Raw genomic sequence first — 26,490 nt, 5'->3', positions numbered from 1 at the left:
TAATTGGTTCTTCTTTATAGTGTCAAGCTCTTTTGTGACATACCTCCTGAACTCATTGAGTTGTCTATCTGAATTCTCTTTTAACTCCTTGAGTTTTTTAATCATGGCAGTTTTGAAATCATCATCATTAGGTTATAGATTTCATTGTCTTTGGGATTGTTTTCTGGGTGCTTATCATTTTCCTTCTGTTCTGGAGATTTAATATATTTTTTCATACTGCTTGATGGTGTGGATTTGTGCCTCCGCATAGAGATAGAGTTTAGTCGCTGCTTCCACTTGTTGCAACTAGTGTGTGTGTGGGGGGCAGCTGTTTAGACTGCACCAACCAGGAACCCTGTCAGCTGTTACTGACTGGACCTGGACCCCTCCTCGTCGTCACAGTGGTCCTGTGGGGTCCCTGGTCAGTTGTGGGGGCAATCGCAAGTGGGCCTCAGGCTCCTGGTGCCTACTGTTGCAGCCCACTTAGATGTGCTCCCTCCTTGTGGTCTGCAGCGGTGTTGTGGGCTGTCCCAGCAGGCAGGAGCAGGATCACCTATAATCACCACTTTGTCCCTAACAGAGCCCACAAGATCACACTTGTCCACTATAAGTCCCAGCAGAGCTATGGGTATCTTCTGCAGTCTGTCGTTAGCTCACCTAGCTGTGCTACTTTTGCCCCAGGGTCTTCCCGCCTTGTGATTGCCAGTCGGGACCTCTCCACTAGTGCTGTGCAGAGGCTTTCACTGAGGCTGCTGTAGGAACCTGGAGTTCCCCCTTGGGCTACATAGCCATTTCACCGGAGCTCCACTCTGCCCCATTCCACTCTCACAGGATCTCTGGGAGTCCCTTGCCTCGTCTGGGACACGGCCAGAGTCCGTGGGCCTGGCGGTGGCTTATAAGCTGCTGCCTTGTGGGGAATTCTGCTCTAGGGAGCTTCCTGGTGTTCCAAATGCTGGGTGGGGCCTCCCTGCCAATGGCGAGCAGAGGCCCTCCCTGCTGGGGGGGGGTGCGGGACCCTGGAGCATCCCCCCGGGCCACAGAGCCAGGTGTTGGAGCTCCACCCAGTCCCCAAGCACATCCACGGGAAGTCCGGGCACCCCCTGCACCGAGCTGTGCGCCGGAGACCGTGGGCCCAGGAGCTTGAGGTCTGGTGCCATGCCAGGTAATCTGCCCGCCGGGAGCTTCCCTTTGTCCTGGATTCTGGGCGTGGCCTCCCTGCTATGGTGAGCAGAGGCTTTCCCTGCCGGGGAGGTGTGGGACCCCGGAGCTTCCCCCCGGGCTGCAGAGCCGGGTGCTGGACCTCCAACCGTGTCCCTAAGCACGTCCATGGGAAGTCCGGACGCCCCCTGCACCGACCCGTGCGCCAGAGACTGTGGGCCCTGCAGCAGCTTGCGGTCTGGTGCCGTGCCAGGGAATCCACCCGCTGGGAGCTTCCCTTTGTTCTGGATTCTTGGCGGGGCCTCCCTGCTAATGGCGAGCAGAGGCCTTCCCTGCTGGTGGGTGCGGGACCCTGGAGATTCCCCCTGGGCTTAGGTGTAATCATGGGGGGCTTGAGTAGGGCTGTTGTCACCTGTTTCCACTGTCACTTCGCTGGTGAGTGCACACTCCCACCCTTGGTGTGTGGTGATGCTATGGGGGAGTCCACTGGACGAGAGCCTCCTGCAGGAACTAGGCTGTCTGGGGGTCGGGAGTTGGGGGTTGGAGAGTTTTCACCTTTTTCCACCTCCTCCCCGGGGGAAGTCCTTCTACCTTCTGATGTATAGTAGTACGAGACTCTTAGGTGTCTTGAGATGCTATCTAGATATCCTTTGTTAATCGGTGAATGTCCAATTAGTTGTAGATTCAACAGGGGAGAGACGAAGACCACTCACTCCGCCATCTCGGTCCCACCTATTAGCACACTCTTATTGCAATTGTCCTCTATTGAATTGGTACCCAGACCCAGTGTAGCTGGTTGCTAGGCTCAGGGGCGTACAGTTGTGAGGCCACTGCACCACTGGGCCGGCCCCTAGGGTTCCTATTCTTAATCACTAGGCTGTACTACCTTTATATTCACAGATATGGTAGCAGTTAAGTTAATCTTGAAGAAGTACATACAATCAGATTACAGGGTAGAAAAGTCAGTAGAGAGAGAAAAGAGAAAGCAGCATGAATGAAAGGAAGCAGAGGTGCAAAACCGCATGGCACACTAGGAAATTTAAGTTGTTAGGACAGCTGTAACACAGGGTGCAAGGGGGACTGGTGAGGAAAAGAGGCTAGAGAGGCTATGCTCCCCTCCCCCTTTGGCAAAATCTCCTTCTTCATCTCTGCAATGAGACTCAAAACAAGTCTGGGAAAAATTGAGTGAATTTAAGAGATGGGATAGCTGGATTAGCATCCTAGGATGCCATTGACCTAGACTCTCTGATCTTAGGGAAAAATGGGTAAATAAAATGTGTGAAAGTTTCTAGTATTGGCTAGATAAATGCTGGCTGAATTTGAATGTGCAGCATATATTAGGTAAACTGGGCTCCTGGATAAAAAGTGTGTATGAATCCTCTTAAGGAAGGGAGAGGCCAAGACCAGGCTGCAAAAACCACTTAAGTTTGTTCATGTGAGGAAAGTTTAAGTGGCAGCCTTATCAAAATTGCAGTGCTTGCATTAGAATAAATGAACTCTAAGACATGTCCTGACCTCAGTGCGAGAGTAGACATGCTTTATAGTCTCTGCTGACTGGCCAAACCAGTTCATTAAATACTCCCTGTGGCTTTGTGAGCACTGCCATTGTATATAATTTCAATGAAAAAAAAATCTCCTGGAACAAGGTGTACAGAATGGGGACAGTATACCATCTGCTTGTGTGCACGCCAACAGGAATATGTAGGAGCTGGTAATAAGCCAAACAATTTTTGTGCAGAAATAAAAAATAGTATTTTATTTATATTTCCCTTAGCACATGATTCTAATTATTTTTTATAGCCTGGCAATGGTTATCATAGGCTAAAAATAATCATGCTGTTGATCAGACTCCCTGCTTGCCTTAAGCAAGTGCAGGAGTCTGAATCTCAGACAATTTTAGCAGGAGAAAGTGAGATCTGTTTCACTGCTTATGGAGGACAAGCGGCCTCTCACCATGGTGACAATCAGGTTGCTAGGCCGGGCAAAGCCAAGTTTGGAAGAATGGTCCTCCAAACAGATCTACTGAAATGAATGGTTCATGCCACCAGCAACTTTCTTCAAGTTCTGATTAATTTCCCATGAAATAATTGCTTGGAATACATCCAAGCAGTTCCTTTATTCACTGCTTCTTTGTCTTGCCGACAGGAGGGTCAGTGAATACTGAAACATACAGTTTGAACCAAGCATATGTGATGCCCACTGCACAATACACTGAGGTCAGTAACAAAGGGATAAAGGGGTACTTCAGCTTCCAGGAGGTGAAAGGGAATACAAATTCACAGAAGACTTCCAGAGGGCCCAGGCCAAGGAGGTAGAAAGTTTCCATCCAATTAAAAAGAGGTTTTTCTTTCCTAAAGAAAAAAGGAGAGAAAAGGCTCATTTTAGATGGGTCATTCTGGTTTAGCAAACATTTCGCAGCTAACGCTTCCCACCTGCACTGTGCTGACGTGAAGTACAGCCAAAGCTAGAGTCAAAGTGCATTAAATTCCACATGGGAAGAAAATGATAATGATACACCGTTACGATACCTCAACAATCCAAATCTACCCAATCGTCTTCTACCTATGCTGTCACTTAGCTGAAGCTGCTGAGAGAGAATTACCTATGCATTTGGAAGAGGAAAGGGAGCTGGATAGTGTGATACTGGCTTAAGACTATGGTAGACAATATATAATTGAGGGTTTTAAAAATGTTTTTTATTTTGGTAAAATAACATAAAATTTGCTATTTTAACCATTATTAAGTATACCATTCAGTAGCATTAAGTATATTCACAATGTTGTATAACCATTACCACTGTCCACTTTCAAAACCTTTTCCTCACCCCAAAGAGAATCTCTGGAAACATTAAGCAATAATACCACCCCCCTGCAGTAACCTCTGATCTACTTTCTTCTCTATGAATCTGCCTATTCTAGATACTTTATATAATAGACTCATACAGTATTTGCCCTTTTGTGTCTGGCTTATTTCACTTAGTCTAGGTTTTCTAGGTTCATCCATGTTGTAGCACATATGAAAACCCCATTCCTTTTTCTGGCTGAATACTGTTCCATTGTATGTATAGTCATTTTGTTGATCTATTCATTTGTTGATGGACACTTGGGTTACTTCCACCTTTTGGCTACTATGAATAAAGCTGCAATGAACACTGGTGTACAAGTATCTGTTTGAGTCTCTGTTTTCAACTCTTGTGGGTATACACTTAAGAGTGGAACTACTGGGTCACATGATTATAATCGAGTTTCAATATAATTAAATATAGGAGATTTTATGGACACAATCAGATATGAACCATAAGGAAGCTTTTAAAAATTACACAGATAGCATTACATAAAGCTTAGAAGAGAAAAAAATTCCACGCATAATTCTATAACAAGAATTTTTACATATCTTTTAGTTTTATGCATCTGTATTTAAGTGGTTATATTCATAATGCATATCTTACATTTCATCTTTTAGTTTTCATATAAAGTTTTAATTTAAGCTAGGCAGTCCCTCTTTAAATATTTCCCCAACACTAAAGACACGACCTATGTTGTCATGCCAGGCTGGTAGGATTATGGGGAATTTCTCTATTTGCCAATTTTTTGTAATGTTTTTATATTACTGTTATAACTTAAAAATAAACTTTAAAAGGCTTATCTGACCATTTAGGAGTAAACATTTCATAGGAGTAAATATAACTTTAAATGTGCTTTTTTGGATTACCTGAATAGAGTCTTCAATGAGGAAATACTGTAGATGGTAAATAGTAACATAAGTAAGATTTTAATGGGAAGTTCTGTTAAAAAATAAAAAAAAATACAGATGATAATTTAGTTGATAAGAGAAAGGTTTATGATACTTAAGGCAATATAAGCACTGACACAGCTATATAGTACTAATAATGCTTTTTGAGCTTAACTATGCATTTTTGTGATGTCTAAAGATACTGAGTATTAGGGACAAATTGGAGGTTTTATTAAAGACAATGGATGAGCTCTCCTTCCAAGAGACTTTCAGGTTGTTTAAATCAGATAGTATTGATCTCTAGGCCCTGATAAAAAGGGCATGGCAATCAAATACATCTTTCTAAAAAGCAGCTGTTTACCTGGTGCAGTGAAGAGCAGAGGGAAGAGGGAATAATGTCCTGTTGTGCTCAGAATCAGAAAAATCGAAGCATCGCCTGCTTTTCCCACAGACAAAAGGCTAAAAATAAAAATCCTCATCATAATTCCTTTAAACAAAACTGAAACTTACAATTGCAAATAGCTTAAATAAACTGAATCTATTATTATTTCCAGAACTGGCTTAAGCATAAAATAACATACTGATCTTTGCTACAAGCCCAATGCAATTGAGAAGATTAATTTCTCACTGGGAAACTTTAAGCAATCAATAGAAGAATCTACCACACTGAATCTTGTCTCCCTGAGTAACTGCTTTCTCCAAAGACAGGGATGATGTGGGATTGGGAGCTGCCTAGTGGTGGCAGCCAGGGAAACAGGTCTGGGGAGTTTAATTCCGACCCTATAGCTCTTCTCTTGGACAATGCCCTGCACCTGCTGGTGTTTGGTATGAATTCTAATTAAAAATATTAAAAGTTTTGCTCAATTTTTTAATTTGGAAACTCCAAGTTGCCAAATGAACCTAGACAAGCCATATATACTGACCCAAGAAATGTGCTAAATGTTCTTTCAGAGCTTACATGATTTCTCTCAGGATTTAAGAAAAAAATCTCAAGCAAAATGGCTAATTCTATTACTATGTATCTATTGGGTCTCATTTATACATAAAACGGACACTACTGCATTTAAAATGCTTTTTTTAGCATGTCTCAGTGAAAAGATCATAAGATTCAGGTTTAAGTCCTAACTCTGCTACTTGCCAGCCGTGCGACTTTGGATAAGTCACAAACTCTCTGAGCGCCAGTTTCTGTGGATGTTAAGACAGGGGATGATGATATCTATATATCTTAAAAATTGTTGCGAGGCTCAAGAGAAAGAAAGAAACCAACAAAACACCAACCAAAATAACAGTTCTGGAAAATTGAAGTGCTATACAAATGTTAGGTATTATTCCATACTGGACTCAATCCTCACTTTGACTGATAACAATTTACAAGGAACTGTGGGACCTTATTTTCACAGATGTGATGACACCAAAGCCCATGCTTTTCCATACTATGCTGCCATTCAATATCTAGTTCTGACAGCCTTGCCTCATGGTTCTTAACCACTACAGTACCCCTTACCAAAAAATGCAGGAACAACACATGCCATTTTGCATACCTCAGAACCTTCACAGGCGCAAAGATCCCAAGTTAAGCATCCCTGTCCTGTCCTCGTATAAAGCTGTCCCTGTATGTCTTTTCTTTTGCCTATCCCACTGAACATATCAAGGAGGGACAGATCAAATGGGAAACAACAGGATCATTGTGAAACATGCCAGAAATGCTGATCGGCTTACCTCATTGGGAGAATTGCTAGAAGTATGGCTTTTTCATGGACATGCCACCCAAACATGAAGGAGCTCAAGGCACAAAGAATTAGACATCGGAGAAAACCTCTGGGCCCTTGGGGTTTAAACCAAAGACAGAAAATAGAAGGCTAGAAACAATAGGCAAAGATAAAACTTCAGTATCATTTAAAATAGACTTTCCAGAAACATTGTTCAAGTGAATACAATTTGTATCATCTCTAAAACACAGTAGATCTTAAGACAACGCTCCATTAAACTGGGATAATTCATCACTTTGTGAATAGTGCACCAAAAGTTAACATAAAAACAACTACTCAGAAAAAAAGGCGTTCTAAAATATATATTTAACTCATTAAAATTAATTCTATTCATCAAAATAAATGATGATTAAGTTCTAGGATATCTAATATAATCCTTTATTATATCTTCAAATTAGTTAATTGTCACCGAACTTATTAGGTCAAACTACAAAAGTTCATAGATATTTTGGGGCCAATGATAAATTAGATTTTACCATATTAATAAACAAAAACCTAGCTTTGTTGGATGGAGTGTAATTTATAATAAAACTATGGCCTTCTATATGCAGCATACAAGGCTAAGGTTTTAGAAAAAAGTTTCTACCTCAGAACATGTGAACAAGTAGGCCCACAGAGCTTAACTACCTACCAGTACTGCCATGTAATTAAGTGGGGTCAGGTGTCTTTCTAGTAGGCTTGAACATTTAGAAACCAAAATTAAATCTGAGAGTAATTATAGACAGGATTGAGTTATTTATATTGAATTCTACGAAAATTATATCATGAAATTGAGGGCATCATGATCACTAAGAAATAAAAACAACTCTGAAGGAAGCCTCTAACAGCATCTGACTCAGATTCTCATCTGATGCTCAAACAGCTATTGCTGACTCTCATCTCATTGTCATCAAGACAAAATATCCATGCAGTCTGGACAAATTTGGATTTCTGATCAGTCAGCCACGGATGAAAACAGTAACAACAACAAAACACCTGAACGTCCCTACTACAACACTTTCTTCTTTCTCCTTAGTGTGGTCCACGCCCCTCCTCCCTGGGCTTTTCTTTCTTCCTCGCCAGAGGGTGAACAGCTCGTCTATCAGTCTCTGGTGAGAGCCTCTCACAGAGGCTTTACCAGTAATCCCTCCTTCTGGTGTTCAAAGTTACTCTAAGAGCTGCTGGGAAATGCCTCAACCTGCAGCAGCTGGACTACAGCCATGGAATTTATCCTACGGTCAGAAAAAGCTGAAATTCAACCAGCCACACAAAATAAAGGTAGAGAAAACTCAAGAAATGAGCCCCATGTGTGAATTCTTACCAATATGGCAATCAGGGTGCAGATGAGGGTGACCAAGGGAGTCACCGAGGGAAGGACTGTGTGTTGGAACTGCTGAACCAAACCACTTGTCATTGAGGCCTTGGGAATCTTCTTGGGATCAAGAAGTTTCAACTGTAAACCTACAGAGTAAGTAGACATTCTATTTTGTTTTGTTTTTATCAATGGCACACCATATTTTATCAATCAATATCTTAAGGAAAAAAACCTACTAAATCTTATGACGGCTTCAAGGTCAAGATTTCATCAACTCAATTCTGCACTTTTCTACCTAAAATGCCACTGGTCTTGAGATTATACTATGTAAAGCAGCTGTCTGCATTGGAATAGGGAATTTGTGCCACTTTACAGGAAGCTTGCTTGCAGACAGCATAAACAGCAATTGGCTCTCACCCCTAAAATGAGGCAAGCTTTCTAAACACAGGTCTGACCACGTCAGAACCCAGCTTTGGATCCTTCATTGTCTCCAGGATAAAGTCTATATTCCTAAGCATGGCATGCGGTGTCTTCCACGATCTAGCCCCTTTCTACCTCTCCAGCCTCATCTCTTCCACTTTGTTAAATGTGGCTTGGCTACAATGAGCTGACATACCACTCTCAACACCTGTGTCCCTTTGCACAGGCTATCCCTTTGCTTAGAATGGCCTACTCACCTTGTGAAGTTAACTCCTAATTCACTCACTCATTTGAGAAAGCTCCTAAAGCAAGAAGTAGAGCTGATTTTCTTGTGGGCCAGGAATACCAAACATGTCTCTATCTAGTGTTTACCACACTGTACTATGTCTGTTTACATACTCATTTCCTCTGCTATACTGGGTTCCTTAAAGGCAGGAATGATTAATTCACTTCTATCCCTTGCACATAGGAGTTTAAGAAATACTTATTAAATGAACCAAATCTGAGGATGATGCTAACAGGATAGTCAGGGGCAGTCTGAGCACCTACATGGCCCTACCTAATGCCACTGAAAATCAGTGAAATGTGGGAAAGGTACAGACTACCAAAATATTTTTTATCCATTCACCTCTTTCCTTTTCCCTTCAGCCTGCTAATTCTCTCTTAAAGCTAACAATTGTCTCCCTGCCACCGACTTTCCAGGTAAGACATCTTTGATGAGACACATATACAAAGTAAGGTGCAGCATAGTTAGCAGTTTCCTGACTCAGACAAGGCAAGTGGCCCTGGTACCTCACAATATACTGGTTGTTTAAAGCTTTTTTGAAATATAAATGTTATGAAATCACTTTATAAGAATGCCTGTACATCAAGGCCAGACTGGTGAGGGATAATATCAAATTATGATTTCCTACAAGTATGCATCAAAAACAGTAATAGCAGCCACTGTGCATTAAGCATCTACCATGTGCCAAGGGCTTTGCAGCCATTACTTTCAGCACCCTGAGGCACGGAAAGATGGAGTAACTTGCCCAAAGTCACAGAACTAATAGGTGGTGGAAGTGAATCCAGTTCTGCCTGGTTCCAAAGGCCCTGCTACTGACAACTAGCCCTTCTTTATTGTTGCATCCATTGTTCACAATGCGCTACACAGTAACAGGCACAGTACCATTATCTCCTTATTACAGCGAGGAAGGCAAGACTAGAGGATAAAATGACTTGCTCAATGCCACACTGCCAGCAATTTATGCAGGTGGGCCTCCAACCAAGGCATCACACTCTAGATCAGAAGTTGGCAAACTCTAGGTCAAGGGCCAAATCTAGCCTATGACCTATTTTTGTATGACCCTGAAGCTATGAATGGTTTTCACCGTTTTTTTTTTGGTAAGGAAGATTGTTGCTGAGCTCACATCTGTGCCAGTATTCCTCTATTTTGTATGTGGGACACTGCCACAGCCTGGCTTGATGAGCAGTGTGTAGGTCTGCACCCGGGATCCAAACCCACAAAACCCAGGCTGCTGAAGCTGTGCCTGCGAACTTAACCACCACACCACTGGGCCGTCCTGGCTTTTACATTTTTAAAGGTTATAAACAACTTATGTGGCCTGCAAAGCCTAAAATATACTATCTGGCCTATTAACAGAAAAAGTTTGTCTACCATTCTCTTGATCCTGCCATTTCCCATCAAACTAGGCTGTAATCATAAATGAGCTTTTAAGTTTTAAGTTATTCCACTTTTAAGTTATTCCAAAATGAGTTACTTTCCATAGAAATCACCTCAAGGTATAAATTATTTTTCATTACAACCCAAACTTAAAAGCATAGCCTAAGTTTTCCATTTCTTTTCATCTCATGCTAAAGTGCATGACTATCATGTTCCTTATTGGTTTAACACCCAGACTCACAACAGACATGTTCTTCTTTCTTGCTTCTTCACAAATTTAAGTTTAAAAGTTTAAAACTGCTGAATAACATTTTACTTAAGGCAAAAACTACCTTTTAAAAATGTCTAAATATTTTATTTTTTTTCCAAGGAAAAGCTCAACAGCCTCAAGGCTCCAAGGACTACAGTCTGTTTGCTGCACTGAAGCCTCAGTCCCTAGAACTGCTCCGTTCATTCTGCCGAAATGCAGGGCTGGAGAACAAACAGTTCAGCCACATTCAAAACACAAAGCAGGTTGTCCCATTTCTCAACGCGACCAATCCCTTCAATATTCATAGTGTAAGTAAGAAGGTTTGCTACTATACCGATGACGGAGAGCACTTTGTCCAAAGCATTGTACACAGCCCAGAAGTTTGGAGCCCAATATGCATGACAGAGGCCCCTCTTGAAAGGGAAGAGTCGGGAAAAGACTTGAGGCAGCTGGTTCTGTTGAAAAGAGATTAAGCGGTGATCAGTGTTTTCCAAATTCAAAAAGGGAACTCAGAAACTATCTACACCACAGCACGCAGAGTTACGAGGTCTGAGTGCCAATCTTTGTTCCTTCACGTAAGTACAGTCGTGTGATCCTGAGCAGTTCACAGAGCCTCTTTCTGTCTGCCCTACTCATCTGTCGAGTGGGGCAAGACACATACAAGTACTCTGAACAGCAGTCCAGTACTAGCACGAGGTCAGCAGAATCAGGGAAGAACTTACAAGGTGCAAAGGCCACAGACTGCAGCTTATCCAAGTCTACTGAAGAGGCGGCAGCAGCAGAAGACTTCATAAAAGGTACAGTGCTTCTCAGTTTTAGCAGGAATTAAAATTAATTAGTTGAATTCAGGGTGAGGGAAGAAGGGGAAAAAATATCTGTTGAACATCCTGGGCACTTTAGAATGTTTGTTGTCAGCGAATGACTGTGAAAGCACCCTGAGTACTGATTTTAGGCTTACAGATAAATTAGAGCAAGTAGGCAAATTAGCAAATAGGGAAATTTGTGAGTAATGACTATCAACTCTGTGTGAGTATGTGTCTGAGACACATGGTTAAACCTACAAATACATACACATACATATTTGAATATGCATAAAAATGTCTGAGAGAGTACCATCCCCTCTTTGGGGAGTCACACTGGAGAGGAGTAAGAAAGGAGTAGTTTTGCTTATTTTATACGTTCTTGGCGTTATTATTTTTTCTAAACAACAAAAAACATGTATTACTTTATTAAACATAAAAGGCTTACCAAGGCCAGGAAAGGACCCAGTGAAAGAGCAGAAACTAGAAAAACAGTCAGTCCCAGGGAAATAAGACGAACAAAGCTGAAGCTGTTCCATCGGATGGACCCATCTACAGAAAAGAAACGTTATCATTAACCGGGAGCATGGAAAGCCATAACTCATACCACATGCTAAAACCAGAAGTATCCCGATAGTACACGAATCTTTATGATGTGACAAGAGCAGAGAAAACTCAAAATGGGTAAAGGGGTTTATAGTATAGGATCAATAGCTGAGAAGTATGTGTTGTGCCTCATAAAATCCTTTCAAGAAGCAAGCTACCAAGTCAAGGAAAAATAAAATAAAGACGGTTTTGCTATTATCACTAAAACTTGCCTGGTTTATTTGCAGTGAAACAGTAGGACCGCAGCAGATATATACCATAAGCTGGTGCTACGTAGAGATAGATGTGCTTGAAATGCAGAAGAACAGCAAAGAGAAACGCGCCTTCCATATGCCTTTTCTAGGAGATTTAAAAGGGAAATACCACTTTAAAATCCAGGGGAAACTAAATGCAGTAATGTAGTATCCTGGATTGGATCCTGGAACAGAAAAAGGACATTAGCGGAAAAACTGGTAAAAATCTGAATGTACCAATGTTAGTTTCTTAGTCTTGCTGAACGTACCATAGTGATACAAGACGGCAACATTAGGGGAAAATGGGTGAGGGCTACATGAACTTTCTGTACTATGTGACTTTTCTGTCTAAAATAATCTAAAATTATTTTTAAAAAGAGTTTATTAAAAAATAAAAAACCACTGGACTGGTTGCACAACGTGAATATACTTAACACTACTGAACTGTTCACCTGCCAATGGTTAAACGGTAAATTTCATGTTATTTTATCACAATTAAAAAAATACATATTTTAAAAGATATATTCTGAAATACTTAATGAATAAAACGAGAGTCTGGGATGTGTTTCAAAACAATCCTTTGAGTGTGTGTAGATCACTGTACTATTTTCTCTACTTTTGTATATGATTTAAATTTTCTGTAATAAGTTTTAAAAATTCAGGCAAATATTCTACATGCAATATAAAGAAAACACAGGCAAGTGATTTCAGCTAGCTTTTATACTGAGCCTAGTGGGTTCATAAATTCATTATTTCAACAAATATTTATTAAGCACTAAGCTTGATGCTGAGGTACAGGATACATCCTCATAACACACTATAAATTCCCTACGGATCGAAAGCCCAGAGAATTCAATTACTCTCACTCCCTTACAGTTTTACAATAACTAAAGTTGATTTCCAGAGAGGAGCTGGGAATGAGTATGAATGCATACATACGATGTTATGCTACCCAAGAACCTTTTAAATCTTACAGATCAGGGAACACAAAGTACAGTCAGGCTGAAGGCACCCAGTGTAGTACTCGATCTTAACAAACTACCTAGGAGAACTAAAGGTATTCTGATTCAAAACAGAAACAAAAAACCCCGAGTTGACTATAACTAAAGAAGTCTGAATTCTACCTACCTCATAGGAATTTTGGAAGGATTAAATGAGATAATGTTCCTAGGATTCAGCAAGGAAACTGCCAAAGGGATCCTTCTCTCAATGTCTCATCAGGTGTGGTCTAGAATGGACGAGTTAGGAATGATAAGGAAAAAGAATGAGATGCTTCCAGATGTCTCTTCACCAATTTCATAATTTATTTAAGATTCAAAGAAGGTCTAGCTGGTTCTATAGCTAAACTTTAGCATATTTGTTCAACAACCATACAACAATCATTCATTGAACACTAATCATGTTCTAAGTACTATGTGGCTTTTTCTGATGAAAAGAAAAGAACTTATCCAGACATTTACAGTTGACAAGAACTTTAAAACATTATCAAATTTGATCTTTCCAAAGTCTCTGAGAGGTAGGTAGCCCCAGTTTACAAATAAGAATGCAACAAGGGGTAAATTTCTTTTTATAGATGAGAAAACTGAGGCTGACAGGGTTAAATGATTTGCCTTGGGTTAACGGTTCTCAAACCTGAGAGTGTATCAAAATTCCCTAGAGATTCCTGAACCCTAATCCCAGAGATTCTGATTCAGGGTACAGAGGGGTGGCCCAGAAATCTGAATTTCTGATTTCTTCCTCTATAAAAAGGAGGATAATAATTACAACAACTTCACGGAATAGTTGCAAGGTTCACTCAAGATTATATATAATGTACCTAACGTGAAGCAGCCAACGAATTTGAGTAATCCGTCTAAGTCACACAGTTTATTAGAGGTGGTCAGGATTTCAAGGTCTTCTGATTCCAAATCCCATACTGTTCATTACATTGTGCTACACGCGTCTGATGGTAAAGCTCCAACATCACAGTTAATATATTATAAAAACTGCTGAAGATTTCATTCCTAGATAAATGATCCCAACCAAATATAGAAACTCAAGTTTATTTCAGGCCTGCCGCACTTATTTAGAGTATAATTTTCTCATGTGTAAAATGAAGAAAATTTTGTTAAGAGAGAAGATGGAATTTGTGAGAAATACTCAATAACAGTGTCTATACGACTTGACAACTTAAAACAGTTGGTCAAATAAGTTCTCCAGTCACCTACTACACTGTTGCCTTTACAAGCTAAAAACCAAACTTGAGGGGGAAAAATCTAATTATCCTATTTTGTGTTTACCTGAAATAATCGTGCAATGGAGAGTAGCATTAATCCAAATAAAAAACCATTGTACTGGAAATGAATATCTGGACTTAGGTCAAGGAAAGACAACAGAAGACACCAAATTCACAATGAACTGTGCCAGCAGACTGAATATAAAAATTGCAAATGCTTTCATTGTTTTTTGGTGAGGAAGACTGTCACTGAGCTAACACGTGTGCCAATCTTCCTCTATTTTGTATGTGGGACACCTCCACAGCATGGCTTGATAAGTGGTGCACAGGCCTTGCCCAGGATCTGAACCCATGAAGCCTGAGCCACCAAAGCAGAACATGCAAACTTAACCACTACGCCACCAGGCCAGCCCTGCAAATGCTTTCTTTTTTTTTAAAGATTTTATTATTTCCTTTTTCTCTCCAAAGCCCCCCGGTACATAGTTGTATATTCTTCGCTGTGGAGTCTTCTAGTTGTGGCATGTGGGACGCCGCCCCAGCGTGGCCTGACGAGCAGTGCCATGTCCACGCCCAGGACCCGAACCAACGAAACACTGGGCCGCCTGCAGCGGAGCGCGCGAACTTAACCACTCGGCCACGGGGCCAGCCCCCCTGCAAATGCTTTCTTAATGGGTAAAAATATTATATTATTTTGGACTTTTCATAAATATGTTTTCTATAAAGAGTCAAATCCTGGACAAACTCTTTAATTAAAATTTATATAGTGCCAAGGATTATCACAGGGTATAAAAAAATTTATGTTTAAGAAGAAAACCAGGAAACTTTCCCATGTTTTTTCTACCTTAAAGACCCAGCAGCTAAAGTGCAAGAAGTTTTTTGTTTTGTTTTGTTTTTTAGCATTAGGGATGAGAAACAAAACGACTTAACTAGCATGAAGCTACTGGTATGCAGCACCCTGCTGTTCATAGTACATACAGAATCTTACTTATTCAGCTTCACAATGAACCTGTGGGGCAGTTAGAGCTCAGAGACATTAATCTACTTATAGCCCAATCTACTTATGGCAATGACATAACTAAGTGTTGAGTCCAGGTCAGACTTAAACCAAAGTTGGAGTATTTTCCTCCACACCAGGCTAGTTTTATGAAAACTACAAAATATCAGGCTTCCATCATTAGAATTTTAGTTATAGTCAGACCCTTTGGATATAAGAACTTTGCCTATTAATATGTGGTAAGCCAAAATGATAAAAAAGCAAAAAGGACTGTCTGCTTCCATATGCAACATTGTGATATGCCCTTTCCTATAAAGGTATTTAGAATAATGTGTTATAAAACTGTTTAAGATATACATATTAGATGAATCTAAAGACAGTTAGCAAATATCAGTATCTTGCTTTACTGGAGGTTTAACTGGTTTTCGAATATCACCACTAACTTTTCAGGGACAAAGTGCTCTAACAATCAGAGTCCACTAAAGTGGAGCAGAGACCAGTTTTGGGGACCCATTAACCCACTCCACACCCACTTTCAAAAGAGCTTACGTTTCAGAACCATCATTATAGAAAGAATTAACCTCATACTTAGTATAATCAGAATAAGTAAGGGAATAGTACATAAGATGTCAAGGATACGGTCCACAATTAACAACCCGAAGTTCCACAGCAGTAACACGGATAGAATAAACTTCGGCTTCTCTGTGAGTTCTTTACATGCTTTTTTCCCATCAACGCATTTGCAGCACCTACATTGAGACATCAGGAAAGAATCAGAAATAACTCTGATCTTCGTTAGAACATCACAATACTTCTAAAGAGGCCACCATGATATACTGACACCTTTAATTAGCCATTCCTGATAAAGTGTCCATGCCATTTTCTGCTTAAAAAAGGTGGCAGTAGAAATAAAGATCTCAGGGCCAGTTCCAAGTCTCTTTCTCAGTGATGCCAATTAGAAACAAAGTGTTCATTTAATAAAAATAAAAATAAAAAACAGCCACCAAAAAGTCAAAAGTAAGGATTTTGAAAATTGAGAGGGCACACACTATTTCAGTCCTTAAGAGTAAAAAACGCAGGCCAGGATGAGATATAAAATATATATCCCATCAACCAAATTAAGAATTGAGCCATGAATTTGTAGTTCCTATCTCCAAATAATTTTAAAAACTATTACGTAATCATTATGTAAAAATGTATGTCATTTAAAGGTTGAGATATGTTATTAAGTGATAACAGCAGATAACAAAACAGTATGATCCTATTTTTATTTTATAAAAATTATATTCAGACACAGAAGAGAGGCTGAAATAATATGCACCAAAATGCTGACAGTGATAGCTCTAAGTAGAGGAGAATGGGTCATTTTTACTGTGTGCGTGTGTGATTTTCTGTTTTCCAAAATTTTGGCAATAAGGATGTATTATTTTATAAAAAGATTTTAAAAAATGTGTTTGACTTGAATATTGGCAAATTCTGAAAACAAAGAAATCTAAAGCAAAATATAGACACAATAAAGATGTAATTAAAGAGGGGCTAGGAAAGCATGTCCCGCTCTTACCCCAAGGAGCCTCAGTTTCCTCACAAACAGAGAGAGTAACCCCACAGGGTAACTGAGAAAATTAATTAAGTTACTAATCCATAAACAGTACCTGGTTCTGGGAACTGACACACAGATTTCAACAATCTGTATCTTACTTAACTGCTCCTTCTACACTGCAGATGGAAATGAATTCTACTTTCTCTCTCTGCCTGTACACACTTTCCTTGTGAGCTTGAATTCAAACTTTTCGAGTTTAAAGGAGTGTATTACAAATCACCTTCCCCTCCAATTCTTGCCAGGTCATAAACAGATTGAAAGTTGTGTCAAACAGGAGTGACTCTATGAGGATGAGCAGGGGTTAAAACATCCCTAAGGGACTCTTTCCTGAATGGGATGAGGATTCAGTCTGGAGGGCCTCACAAAGAGAAATGATCCATTTATGACAAGGGTCACTGAAGGGACACCAGTTACTGCTCTGTCACAATCATACCAGCAGGCTTAAGTATGAGGACAGAATAGAAACCAACATTAACTGAGAACTTACTACTTGCAAGTCTCTGTGCAAGACATTCTATAAAAGTTCATTCAACTAAAAATTAATTTATAAATAAAAGATGCAAAACATAAACATATGAAATATGAATATAACTTAAAATTAGTGAAGAAGCTTCAGCAAGGAAAGAATTCAGAAACAAGCACCAAAATCACTGTCAGATTTCTTGAGTTTACTAGAATGGAAATGCCATTTGGTGGTTAGCACAATGCACATGTGTGCATGACTGTACATGCGCTGTAGGCACGTGTGGGTATCCCAAAGTATAGGGCAGGTCATGGTAGCCTCTGGGGGCCTGCTACAAGGAAAGAAAGAAAAGCATACGAGCCATCTTGGGTGGGAAAAATGGTCCTGGAACTACTTTTCACAACATTCACAATCTCTTGTTCTACCTATGCCTTGTAACCCCACCTTATCCCCCATTTTCTTCCATAAGATTCGGCTAGACTGCTTAGTGAAATTACTCACTGTGCAGTTTAAAACACAGTAACACAGTTTGGGACTGTTCTAATATTTGCTATTATATGAACTTTGTTTCCTCAAATCAGGAGCAAGTTGATACTATTTAATACTATAATATTTCCGCAACACCTTCCACACAAAATGACCTTCTCAGACTTACTCGTGGACAGCATACACAAAGAGTGCATCTGTAAAGATAACGGAAAATCTCTGGAAAAGTAAGGTCCTTGAGCTGGAGTAATTCAGATTATGAACATTCAGCATCTCCTGATCAAAATATTTGGCAACATGTGACAGGGCATACTCAAACCAGGCAAAAAAGGGCGGGTAATCCAAGGTCCACTCTGAAGTTGCCTGTGGTAAAAATTGAAGATAAAACAATTCCTAAGTAACGGAATAAACAAAGAGAGTGCAAAGATTGAAATTTTTCATTCTCTGGTCTTTAAAAAAGCACATGAAATAAAACTGCATTTAAAATATGCCATAAAAAGAGCAACTCCTATGTGAGACTGAGACAACACCAAAAACTGTTTCCTAAGTTATTCCATATGGTCATCAATTTCCTTAAATAGAGTCAACTGTACTTTAAAGGAAATTAGCCTGCAACTTTGTTATAATAAACTTGGTTATGACATGGTTCTACTTATCTAAATATAAGGAAGCTATGGCATAACAAATGATTCACTAGCCTGGGTTCAAGTTCTGTCTCAGAGACTCACCTTCTCTATTTGTAAAATGAGGTACTGTAAGCATTAAATTAGATAGTACATATGAAATATATTTATAAATGATAAAATGCAACATGAATGCTACTTATCTTTTGTTCTACTAGGTATGAGATCCTTGAGAACAGAAATCACTGTCATTTCTGTATCCTGAGCATTTAGTAAGTGCCTGATATATTAAGTATTAAATAATCACTAGTTAAATGAACAGTCACTAATGAGTAAATGAAAATATAGACCATATGAAAAATATATAAACTTTAGCATATTATATTTTGTTAGATTTCTCTAAGTCTTGGTTTCCACATCTACACAACAGGGATAGTAGTACTTACCTCATGGCTTATTGTATTAAATTTTACATATACCTATAAAATACTACATATATAGTATTGAACCAGATACAAACTAAGTATCAACACATATTATTTATCCTTTTAAAAATTATTACTATTGAGGCCAGCCTGGTGGCACAGCGGTTAAGTTTGCATGTTCTGCTTCAGCGGGCAAGGTTTACCGGTTTGGGTCCCGGGTATGGACATACGCACCGCTTGTCAAGCCATGCTGTGGCAGGCGTCCCACATATAGAGTAGTGGAAGATGGGCACGGATGTTAGCTCAGGGCCAGTATTCCTCGGCACAAAAAAAAACAAAAAGAAGGGGATTGGCGGCAGATGTTAGCTCAGGGCTAATCTTCCTCAAAAAAAAAAAAAAATTATTACTATCTCTGTAGGATGTCCCTAAAACTAAACCTAGATCTTGCACCCAGAAAAGCTGAGATGGTAATAATCACCTCCCTACCCTGAATTTGTTGTTCTTTTCAATGGAAAACTCCTCTCCATCTGAAAGTGCATTATGGGTTCCTTGGATACTAACTGGGTGCCCACAGGGACTACTATTTGGGGTCTCTCTGTAGTATAAAATGAGGCAAGAAAGACTCAGACAAATCACTTGTTAGCTCTTTGTTCATGATAAGGATGAATGACAACTTTAGGTCCTGACAAGAAGTAGCCTGTTTATCCCCTTGTAGGCATAAAATGCAGAAACCCCAGACTTGAGGCAAACCCAGAGGCTCTGTCTTAAGGCACTCAGGTCAGGAACCCCCCACACTGAGCTCTCCTTTATGAAAAGTTCCTTCTCTAATCCCAAGTCTCCAATGTGGGGTGTAAACAAGATGAGCCACTGAACTGTGGAAACAAAAATTAGAAATAACATTTTTTAATCTCATCTTAATTTCTTTTTTTTTTGTGCTGAGGAAGATTCACTCTGAGCTAACATCTGTTGCCAATCTTCCTCTTTTTGCTTGAGAAAGATTCACCCTAAGCTAACATCTGCGCCAATCTTCCTCTATTTTTGTATGTGGGTCGCCAACACAGCATGGCCACCAATGAGTGGCGTAGTTCTATGCCCAGGAAGTGAACCCAGGCCACCAAAGTGGAACATGCTGAACTCAACCACTAGGCCACAGGGCCAGCCCCTTAATTTCTCTCTCTTTTTTTTAGGAAGATTAGCCCTGAGCTAACTATTGCCAATCCTCCTCTTTTTTTTGCTGAGGAAGACCAGCCCTGAGCTAACATCCATGCCCATCTTCTCCCATTTTATACGTGGGACGCCTACCACAGCATGGCTTTTGCCAAGTGGTGCCACGTCTGCACCCAGGATCCGAACTGGCGAACTCCAGGCTGCCGAGAAGCGGAACATGCAAACTTAACCACTGCGCGACTGGGCCAGCCCCACTTTAATTGCTATTTTTAAAAGCATTATTAATAGAGCAGTACCTTTGTAACATATAAATAAAGATACATTGCGTAGTGAATGCTCAAAAATGTTTTCTTGCTAGGGTATGGATATTAAAAAAAGTTTAGAAATTACTGTTCCACATAATTCCAAAAAATTCAACATCGATTTAGACTTTATTAACATCTGCAATTTCCAGCTACAGTTTCTATGTCAGAGATCACTCTAACCTTAAAGGGCCATTTATCTTATTGGAAGTCTAAAAGTTTTTCCTACTTTATTTTATTGACATATTTATTACTTTAAATAAAATGAGGAAGAGGAAGCATTAAAAGAATTGGGAGGAGGAACAGGTTCTGCCTGAGAGGTGGCCATTTTTCCAAAACAAATTGTGCTTGTCCTTCCTTTGCTATCCCCAATCCCACACCACTCTGAGGCTCTCTATATGCTGCCCCAACTCCCCACAAAGACTTCCCAAACCCAGCCCACCCAGAAGGCCCTCTTGACCTCAGGGATTTCCATCTGGGGCCATCTTCTTCCCCAACAGCTTTCGGGAAGCCAGTGAAACTACTAGCTAATATTTCCTCCCAAGTGAACAGTTTCGTCACTTAACTAACACATGGTAGAGCTGGGATTCAAATCTGGGTCTTCTGACTCCAAACCCACTGCTCAGGAAGCTGCTACAAAAGAGCTATTTCTTCAAATATAGAAACATCCAACCTCTACATATGAAGATTCAAAACAATTGTGATCGTTCTACAAATGTTTATTATGGGTCTTTTTGGTGTCTTTCCCAACCAGTTGACCAATCAATTTAACTTGAGGCCAGAGCAGAAACGTAGGTTAGAAGTCACAGCTAAGGAGACTACAAAGCAATCCACTGCTCACACGCCCACTCTCTTTAGTATGAAAGACCCTTTCTTTAGAAAGACTCTTCTGGACCTGACCCCACTGGCCCCTCCAGCCTTATCTCCAACTGTGAGCCTCCTTCCATGTATAGTCACCTCACTGACAACTGAATTTTGCTCCTTGTTGGTTTTTGTTGTTATCTTCAAGGAGGGCAGGAAGAACAAAGAGGTATACCATAACTAGAATCTCTTTTATATAAACTTCTATCTAAAATAAACTGATGTGGAAACAGGTCTGGTCTAAATATAGTTTCAGGAGTCCTAAGCTAATAGGTAGTAATGAAAGTTACAGGAGGGGGTGGGCGAAAGAGGTAAAGGGGCACATGTGTACAGTGATGGATAAAAATTAGACTACTGGTGGTGAGCATGATGCGGTCTACACAGAAACTGATAAACAATAATGTACACCTGAAATTACACAATGTTATAAACGACCATGACCACAATAAAATAATTGAAAAAAGAGAAAAAAGAAAGAAGAGAAAATGAAAGAGAATAATAATAAAAATAAAAAGAAAGAAAGTTATAGGAGTAAATGAGAGAACATCCAGAAAGAATTAGAGAAGTAAAAGAAAAAAAGGACCACAAAGAGAACCCCAGAGGGTACCAGCTTTCTAAGGGGTCTGTGGACAAAGAGAGAGCACAGGAGACTAGCAAGGAATGGTCAGAGAGAAAGGAGGAAATGGCACGACAGGGCTGACCTTTCATTTATAGGCTGAGGGTCATTATATTAATAATGCTAATTATCACTAACCCTTAATAATGTTTACTGAGCACTTTTGTTCCAAGTACTATGCTAAGTGCTTCACACACATTTTATTCATTTCATCCGAATACTTATTTATTATCATTTAATAGTTGGGGATGCTGAGGCTTTGAGAGGTCAAGCAGTTTGCCCATGGTTACCCAGCACAGGTACTAAATGGAAGAGCTGAAGTCAAACCCAGGCAGTCTGAAACCACAGCCCAATCCTTGGCCACTAGGCCACACTTAGGCTCCTAAGTGGTACGCACATGTGCAAACGGAAGTACCTCACACTAAAGGAATGACTTAAAGTTCCTCAGCATTCCTGTGAAGGACTTACAGTGTCACCATGCAACAAGGAACTTGGTCACTTAGGTCAGCTGTTCTTAAGCTTTTTCAGTACAAAGGACTATTCTGGCCTGACCCAAAAACCTGAAAAGCAACAACCCACAGAAAACTTTACAAGTTGTCTTAAAAAAATCTCCCCAACAGTGCAGAGCTGCTTTTGATTAAGACATTTCTGAGCTGATTTCTGTTTTTCATGAAGTATCAAAGGCAACTTAGTAGTGCATACTAGAAATAAAAAGAGACATGATTTTTATAAATAATAATAGAAAAGAATAGTTTGTACGTTACCAGATCCCTACACATCACATTTGATTATTCCTTTCCCCATAAATCACAAAATATTAGAGACAGACAGGATCTTAGAAACGATTCATTCCATATCCTCATGTGCCAGATGAGAAACTAAGGCCCAGAGAGATGAAGTGTCTTTTCTATGTTGTGGCAGAGCCAGACCTAGAATCCAATTTTTCCTCTTTCCCAATCCCATGTTGTTTCAATAGAAGTGTGGCAGATATTATAACTCCCAATTTATAGTTTGAGAAACTCATTTTGAAGTAAGGAAATTCCCTAATAGTGCCAGAAGACAGAACTGAGAAAAGAACACAATTTTTATAAAGATTAATTAGACCTGTGATCACACAGAAAACTGTTTTAATATCAGTAACACTTATACGATTTCACATATCATCTTAGAAAAAAACAAGCAACCAAAAAGGTGAAAATTAAAACCTACCTCATAATACCACTGTGATATTGGCAAACTGTGAGTGATAGCAAGCCAGTTTCGGTGTACTTCAAAATCTGTGGAATGGCTAGCCAAAACAATCAGATGAATAAAATGAGATTTTGAAACATTTATCAACTTCACATTTCTAACTTATGCTTTTAAATGGACCAGCACCCCCTACACAGTCACAGCTCACTATCCTATAAAGACACTAAAAGGCATTACATAATCCTGAAATGCCTCACTTATCTGGAGGTCAGCCCTCCTCTGGAAAAGTTGGGATCCACAAGTAAGTGAAAAGGGTCTCAGAGTTATCTAAAAGCCCATACTTTTTCTTAAGGGAGGCCCTCAGGCCATTGCTCAGAGCTGACTTATTCCGACAAGATTCATGATCTGGAAAAGGCCTCACATGAAAGCTGGATCTTCAAGGATGAGTAGGAGTTCATCAACCAGAGAAGGTGGAAAAGGTCCCTGCCCTGGCCTTCCCATGTCTCCAAATTTTCTCTGTTCCCTGTTTTCTCCCTCACTATATATAAATATATCCAAGCACCTCCCCCAAAGGGAGAAAAAATTTTTCCTTCTACCCTTCTAGGTTCTATGACTGGTCGAAGAATTAAATTGACATAAGACAGATTAACAGGAGGAAAAAAGCCAATCATGTACATAGGGAGCCCCAAAAGATATGAGACGGATATGAGACTCAAAGGCAGGCAGATGATTGCAGCTTATACACCATCCTGAGCTAAGGAAAAAGACAGGGACCTGGGGCTTCAATGGGGTGCATGGGGGAAGGCAATTCAGGGGAAGGTGAGAAGAAACGTTTGGTCAACAAAGGTTGCCCTGCCACGCAGACAAGTCTCTCAGGTAAAGTTCTCTCTGGTCATAGCTCCCTTCCTGGTACAGGCCCCCTTTCTAATGTCAATTTCCTGTATGAAAGGGTAACTTTTACTGTTTTCAGAGCTTCTCCAGTGTCTGCACTTTCTCAAAATAATCAGCCCCAAACAATAATCCCTATGCCAAAGAGGCATATTTTGGGGTGGCATATTCCGCTACCCTTCTCCCCTCTTTAGTAGAAAAGTCTTTTCTGTCTGTCCAGTGCTGAACCTCCCCTCCACATCTCGAGCAGCACCTGAGACGCGGATAGGATCAATCCCTTCTTGGTGAATTAACCAGTCACCAAAGTCAACAATGAGTTCCACAGCACAACCCGATTTGCACTTCCCAGTGTTTTACACCACCTTTCCACACCGACAACTCTCTCCTGAGTTTCCTAGCCCACCCCTCCTGTGTCTTATTCATGGCTCTCCATTCCAATATTCCTCAAGTAAATGTTGCTGTTTCCCTAGGTTCAGTTCTTGGTCCTCTTTTTATGCAACTTACTCTGCTGTGGACAATCTTGTTCACACTTACTGCTTCCACTGTCACCTGTATAAGGATGACTCCTAAACCACAATATACAACCTTGCCGTCTTTCCTGAGTTCTAGAGACAGGCATCTCCAACTTCCTGCTGACAATGTTACCTGAATTTCCTACAGATTCCTCAAAATCACAATTCAAAACTGATCTGATGACCTAGCAATTCCATTTCTAGGTATATACTCAATAGAGATATATACACATGTTCATCAAAAGACAAGTACTTAGTGTGTCCAATTATATGTCAGGCCTCTGACTATATGTTAGATCCTCAGAGACTTTCCCTGACACCCAATCTAAAGTAAGTCCCCTTATGTAAGAAAAGAGAAAATAAAAGAGACGTTTTCTTAAAGAAAAAAAATAAATACATAAAGTCAGTCCCCCTTGTTAGCCCCCTTACAGGATCCCATTCTTTTCCTTTATGACACTTAACATAAGTGTAGTTACATAATTATATATTTGTGTAGATTTATTTCTGGAACTGTTACCCTTACTAAACTACATCCTTTATAGGATCAAGGGCCATATCCACTTTGTCCTCCCCTCTACTGCCCAGCCACAGTGCCCTGTATATAAAAAAGCAGTTTAGTAAACATTTTGTTGAATATCTTTGCATTTATCCTGTAGCTTTCCTCTCACATCCCGGGGGGTTTCCAGTTTGAGAGGCAGAGCGTTAACTAGAACTACACGCATTCATTCTTAACCGTGGACCAAGAGTAGTGTTCAAAATAATAACTGAAGACACATTTCTAAGCTGAAGTAACCAAAGCAAGAAACATCACCTTATATGCACAGTCCTACAGTTAAAAAAAATTCCTTTTCACTCTTGATTTGAAAGGAATTTCCTACATTTTAGAAATATTTTCCCAACTTGTTTTTAAAATGAAAAAAAAAAAAGTTTCTTACTTCCTTCAGTTATGCAGAAAGTTCAACTGACTAACCCCTTCTTTTCCCAAGTCCCTGGAAGTCATTTTGCTGAACCCGCATATACACTTCATCGCCTAGCTAAGGACAGACATGCAGCAGTATGGAGGTACATTCTACACGTTCAGCTTTCATACCCAATAAAAGGTCACAAAAACTTGAACTAAACCACACCAATAAACCAAATTCTAAACTTGGAAGGGAGATAGGGAGCCCTGGAGGGAAGGGAGAAAATGTATAAGGAAAAAGTCGAAGGAGAAGAGTCAGCAAGGATGAAAAGAAGGGGGAAACTAATATTAATAAATATTGAGTACCCACTGTGTACACAGAGGGAAACTAATATTCATAAATATTGAGTACCCACTTGTACACATTACCACTCGGTTATTGCTTCCCAGCTGGTTTCCATGCTTTCAGCCTAGGCCATTTGTGATCCGGCCACTGCCTACCTCACCCTGTGTTATTCTCCTCCTCCCTTACTGCTCTCTAGCCACGGTGGCCACTTTCTGTTCCTAGAATGCTGAGTTCTTAACTACCACAGGGCCTTTGCACTTACTCTTTCCTATACCTGAACTGCTTTTCACATTGCTTATTTTTTTTCATCCTTGGGATTTTAACTCAAATATCATCTCCTAAAAGAGGAGTAAAGCCTTGTTCCGTAGTCTACTCTATTTCTTTTACAGATGTTATCACACTCAGAAACTTTCGCGTTTGTCTCTCTGCCCCCACCAACTCCACCGAAGGCAAGGAGCAGAAATGTGCTCCTCGCCACTGTATCTCCAGGACTTACAGTAGTACCCAGCACAGCAGGCAGCTGATACACAGCGGCTGAATGAATGGTGGAGGTGAGTGCTGCTCGTCTGCATACTAAGGATGAGGACCCTGGGGCTCAGGAACATTCAAGTCAGACAGCACAGGCCTGACCCCTGCCATCCAGGGCTATGATTTAGTTCTCAGGTCAAAAAACAAGCAGGGCGGGGGGGAGCGGGATGCATAGCAAAGGCGGAGCGGCGACCACACGACTTCATCGTCCCTCTCCTCCTCACACCCGGGGCATCCACGCTTCTCTTTCCCGCCCTAGTCGACCGCGGGGCCTCCCCGCCCAGCCCCTGGCCGTGCGGGCCCCTTACTAGGTGGGGATGAGAAGACATTTGAGGAGAGTCACTCCGAGCGCGAGAGCCAAGAACCAGCTGCCACCACCCGTCATTACGCTGAGCGCCGCCATTACGCTGAGCGCCGCGCACTCAACCCACTTGATCCGCATCCGGGCTCCCGCGCATGCGGGGAAGG

At 40.5% G+C, this 26,490-nt stretch overlaps 1 protein-coding gene and 1 long non-coding RNA gene across 9 annotated transcripts in view; one reads left to right on the top strand and one right to left on the bottom strand.

The window, feature by feature from the left end:
- LOC139084171 (uncharacterized) overlaps positions 1 to 20,209 on the top strand; it is a 28,455-nt gene extending 8,246 nt beyond the window's left edge. The window contains exons 3-4 of the long non-coding RNA XR_011541541.1: positions 14,588 to 14,791; positions 19,898 to 20,209. This is a non-coding gene — a long non-coding RNA (uncharacterized lncRNA). The remainder of the gene's footprint in view (positions 1 to 14,587; positions 14,792 to 19,897) is intronic.
- On the bottom strand, positions 2,865 to 26,490 carry ALG8 (ALG8 alpha-1,3-glucosyltransferase). 8 transcript variants are annotated; one of them, XM_008508287.2, is made up of 13 exons: positions 26,331 to 26,490; positions 22,866 to 22,944; positions 17,832 to 18,025; positions 15,753 to 15,862; positions 14,184 to 14,251; positions 11,884 to 12,010; positions 11,514 to 11,617; positions 10,600 to 10,720; positions 7,939 to 8,078; positions 6,589 to 6,728; positions 5,231 to 5,328; positions 4,849 to 4,921; positions 2,865 to 3,488 (listed from the first exon to the last, which is right to left on the bottom strand). In XM_008508287.2, exons 1-13 carry the CDS (start codon positions 26,462 to 26,464, stop codon positions 3,257 to 3,259), a joined length of 1,620 nt encoding a protein of 539 aa, XP_008506509.2. In that variant the 5' UTR covers positions 26,465 to 26,490; the 3' UTR covers positions 2,865 to 3,256. The 8 variants fall into 8 exon arrangements, with proteins under 8 accessions (XP_008506509.2, XP_070481885.1, XP_070481882.1 ...); XM_070625784.1 differs by having other exon boundaries at positions 6,589 to 6,694; positions 7,939 to 8,037; positions 26,331 to 26,486; XM_070625781.1 differs by having other exon boundaries at positions 25,991 to 26,462.

This window comes from Equus przewalskii, chromosome 6 (assembly GCF_037783145.1).
Source record: "Equus przewalskii isolate Varuska chromosome 6, EquPr2, whole genome shotgun sequence".
NCBI lineage: Eukaryota > Metazoa > Chordata > Mammalia > Perissodactyla > Equidae > Equus > Equus przewalskii.
This window is presented reverse-complemented; position numbering and strand designations above follow the sequence as displayed.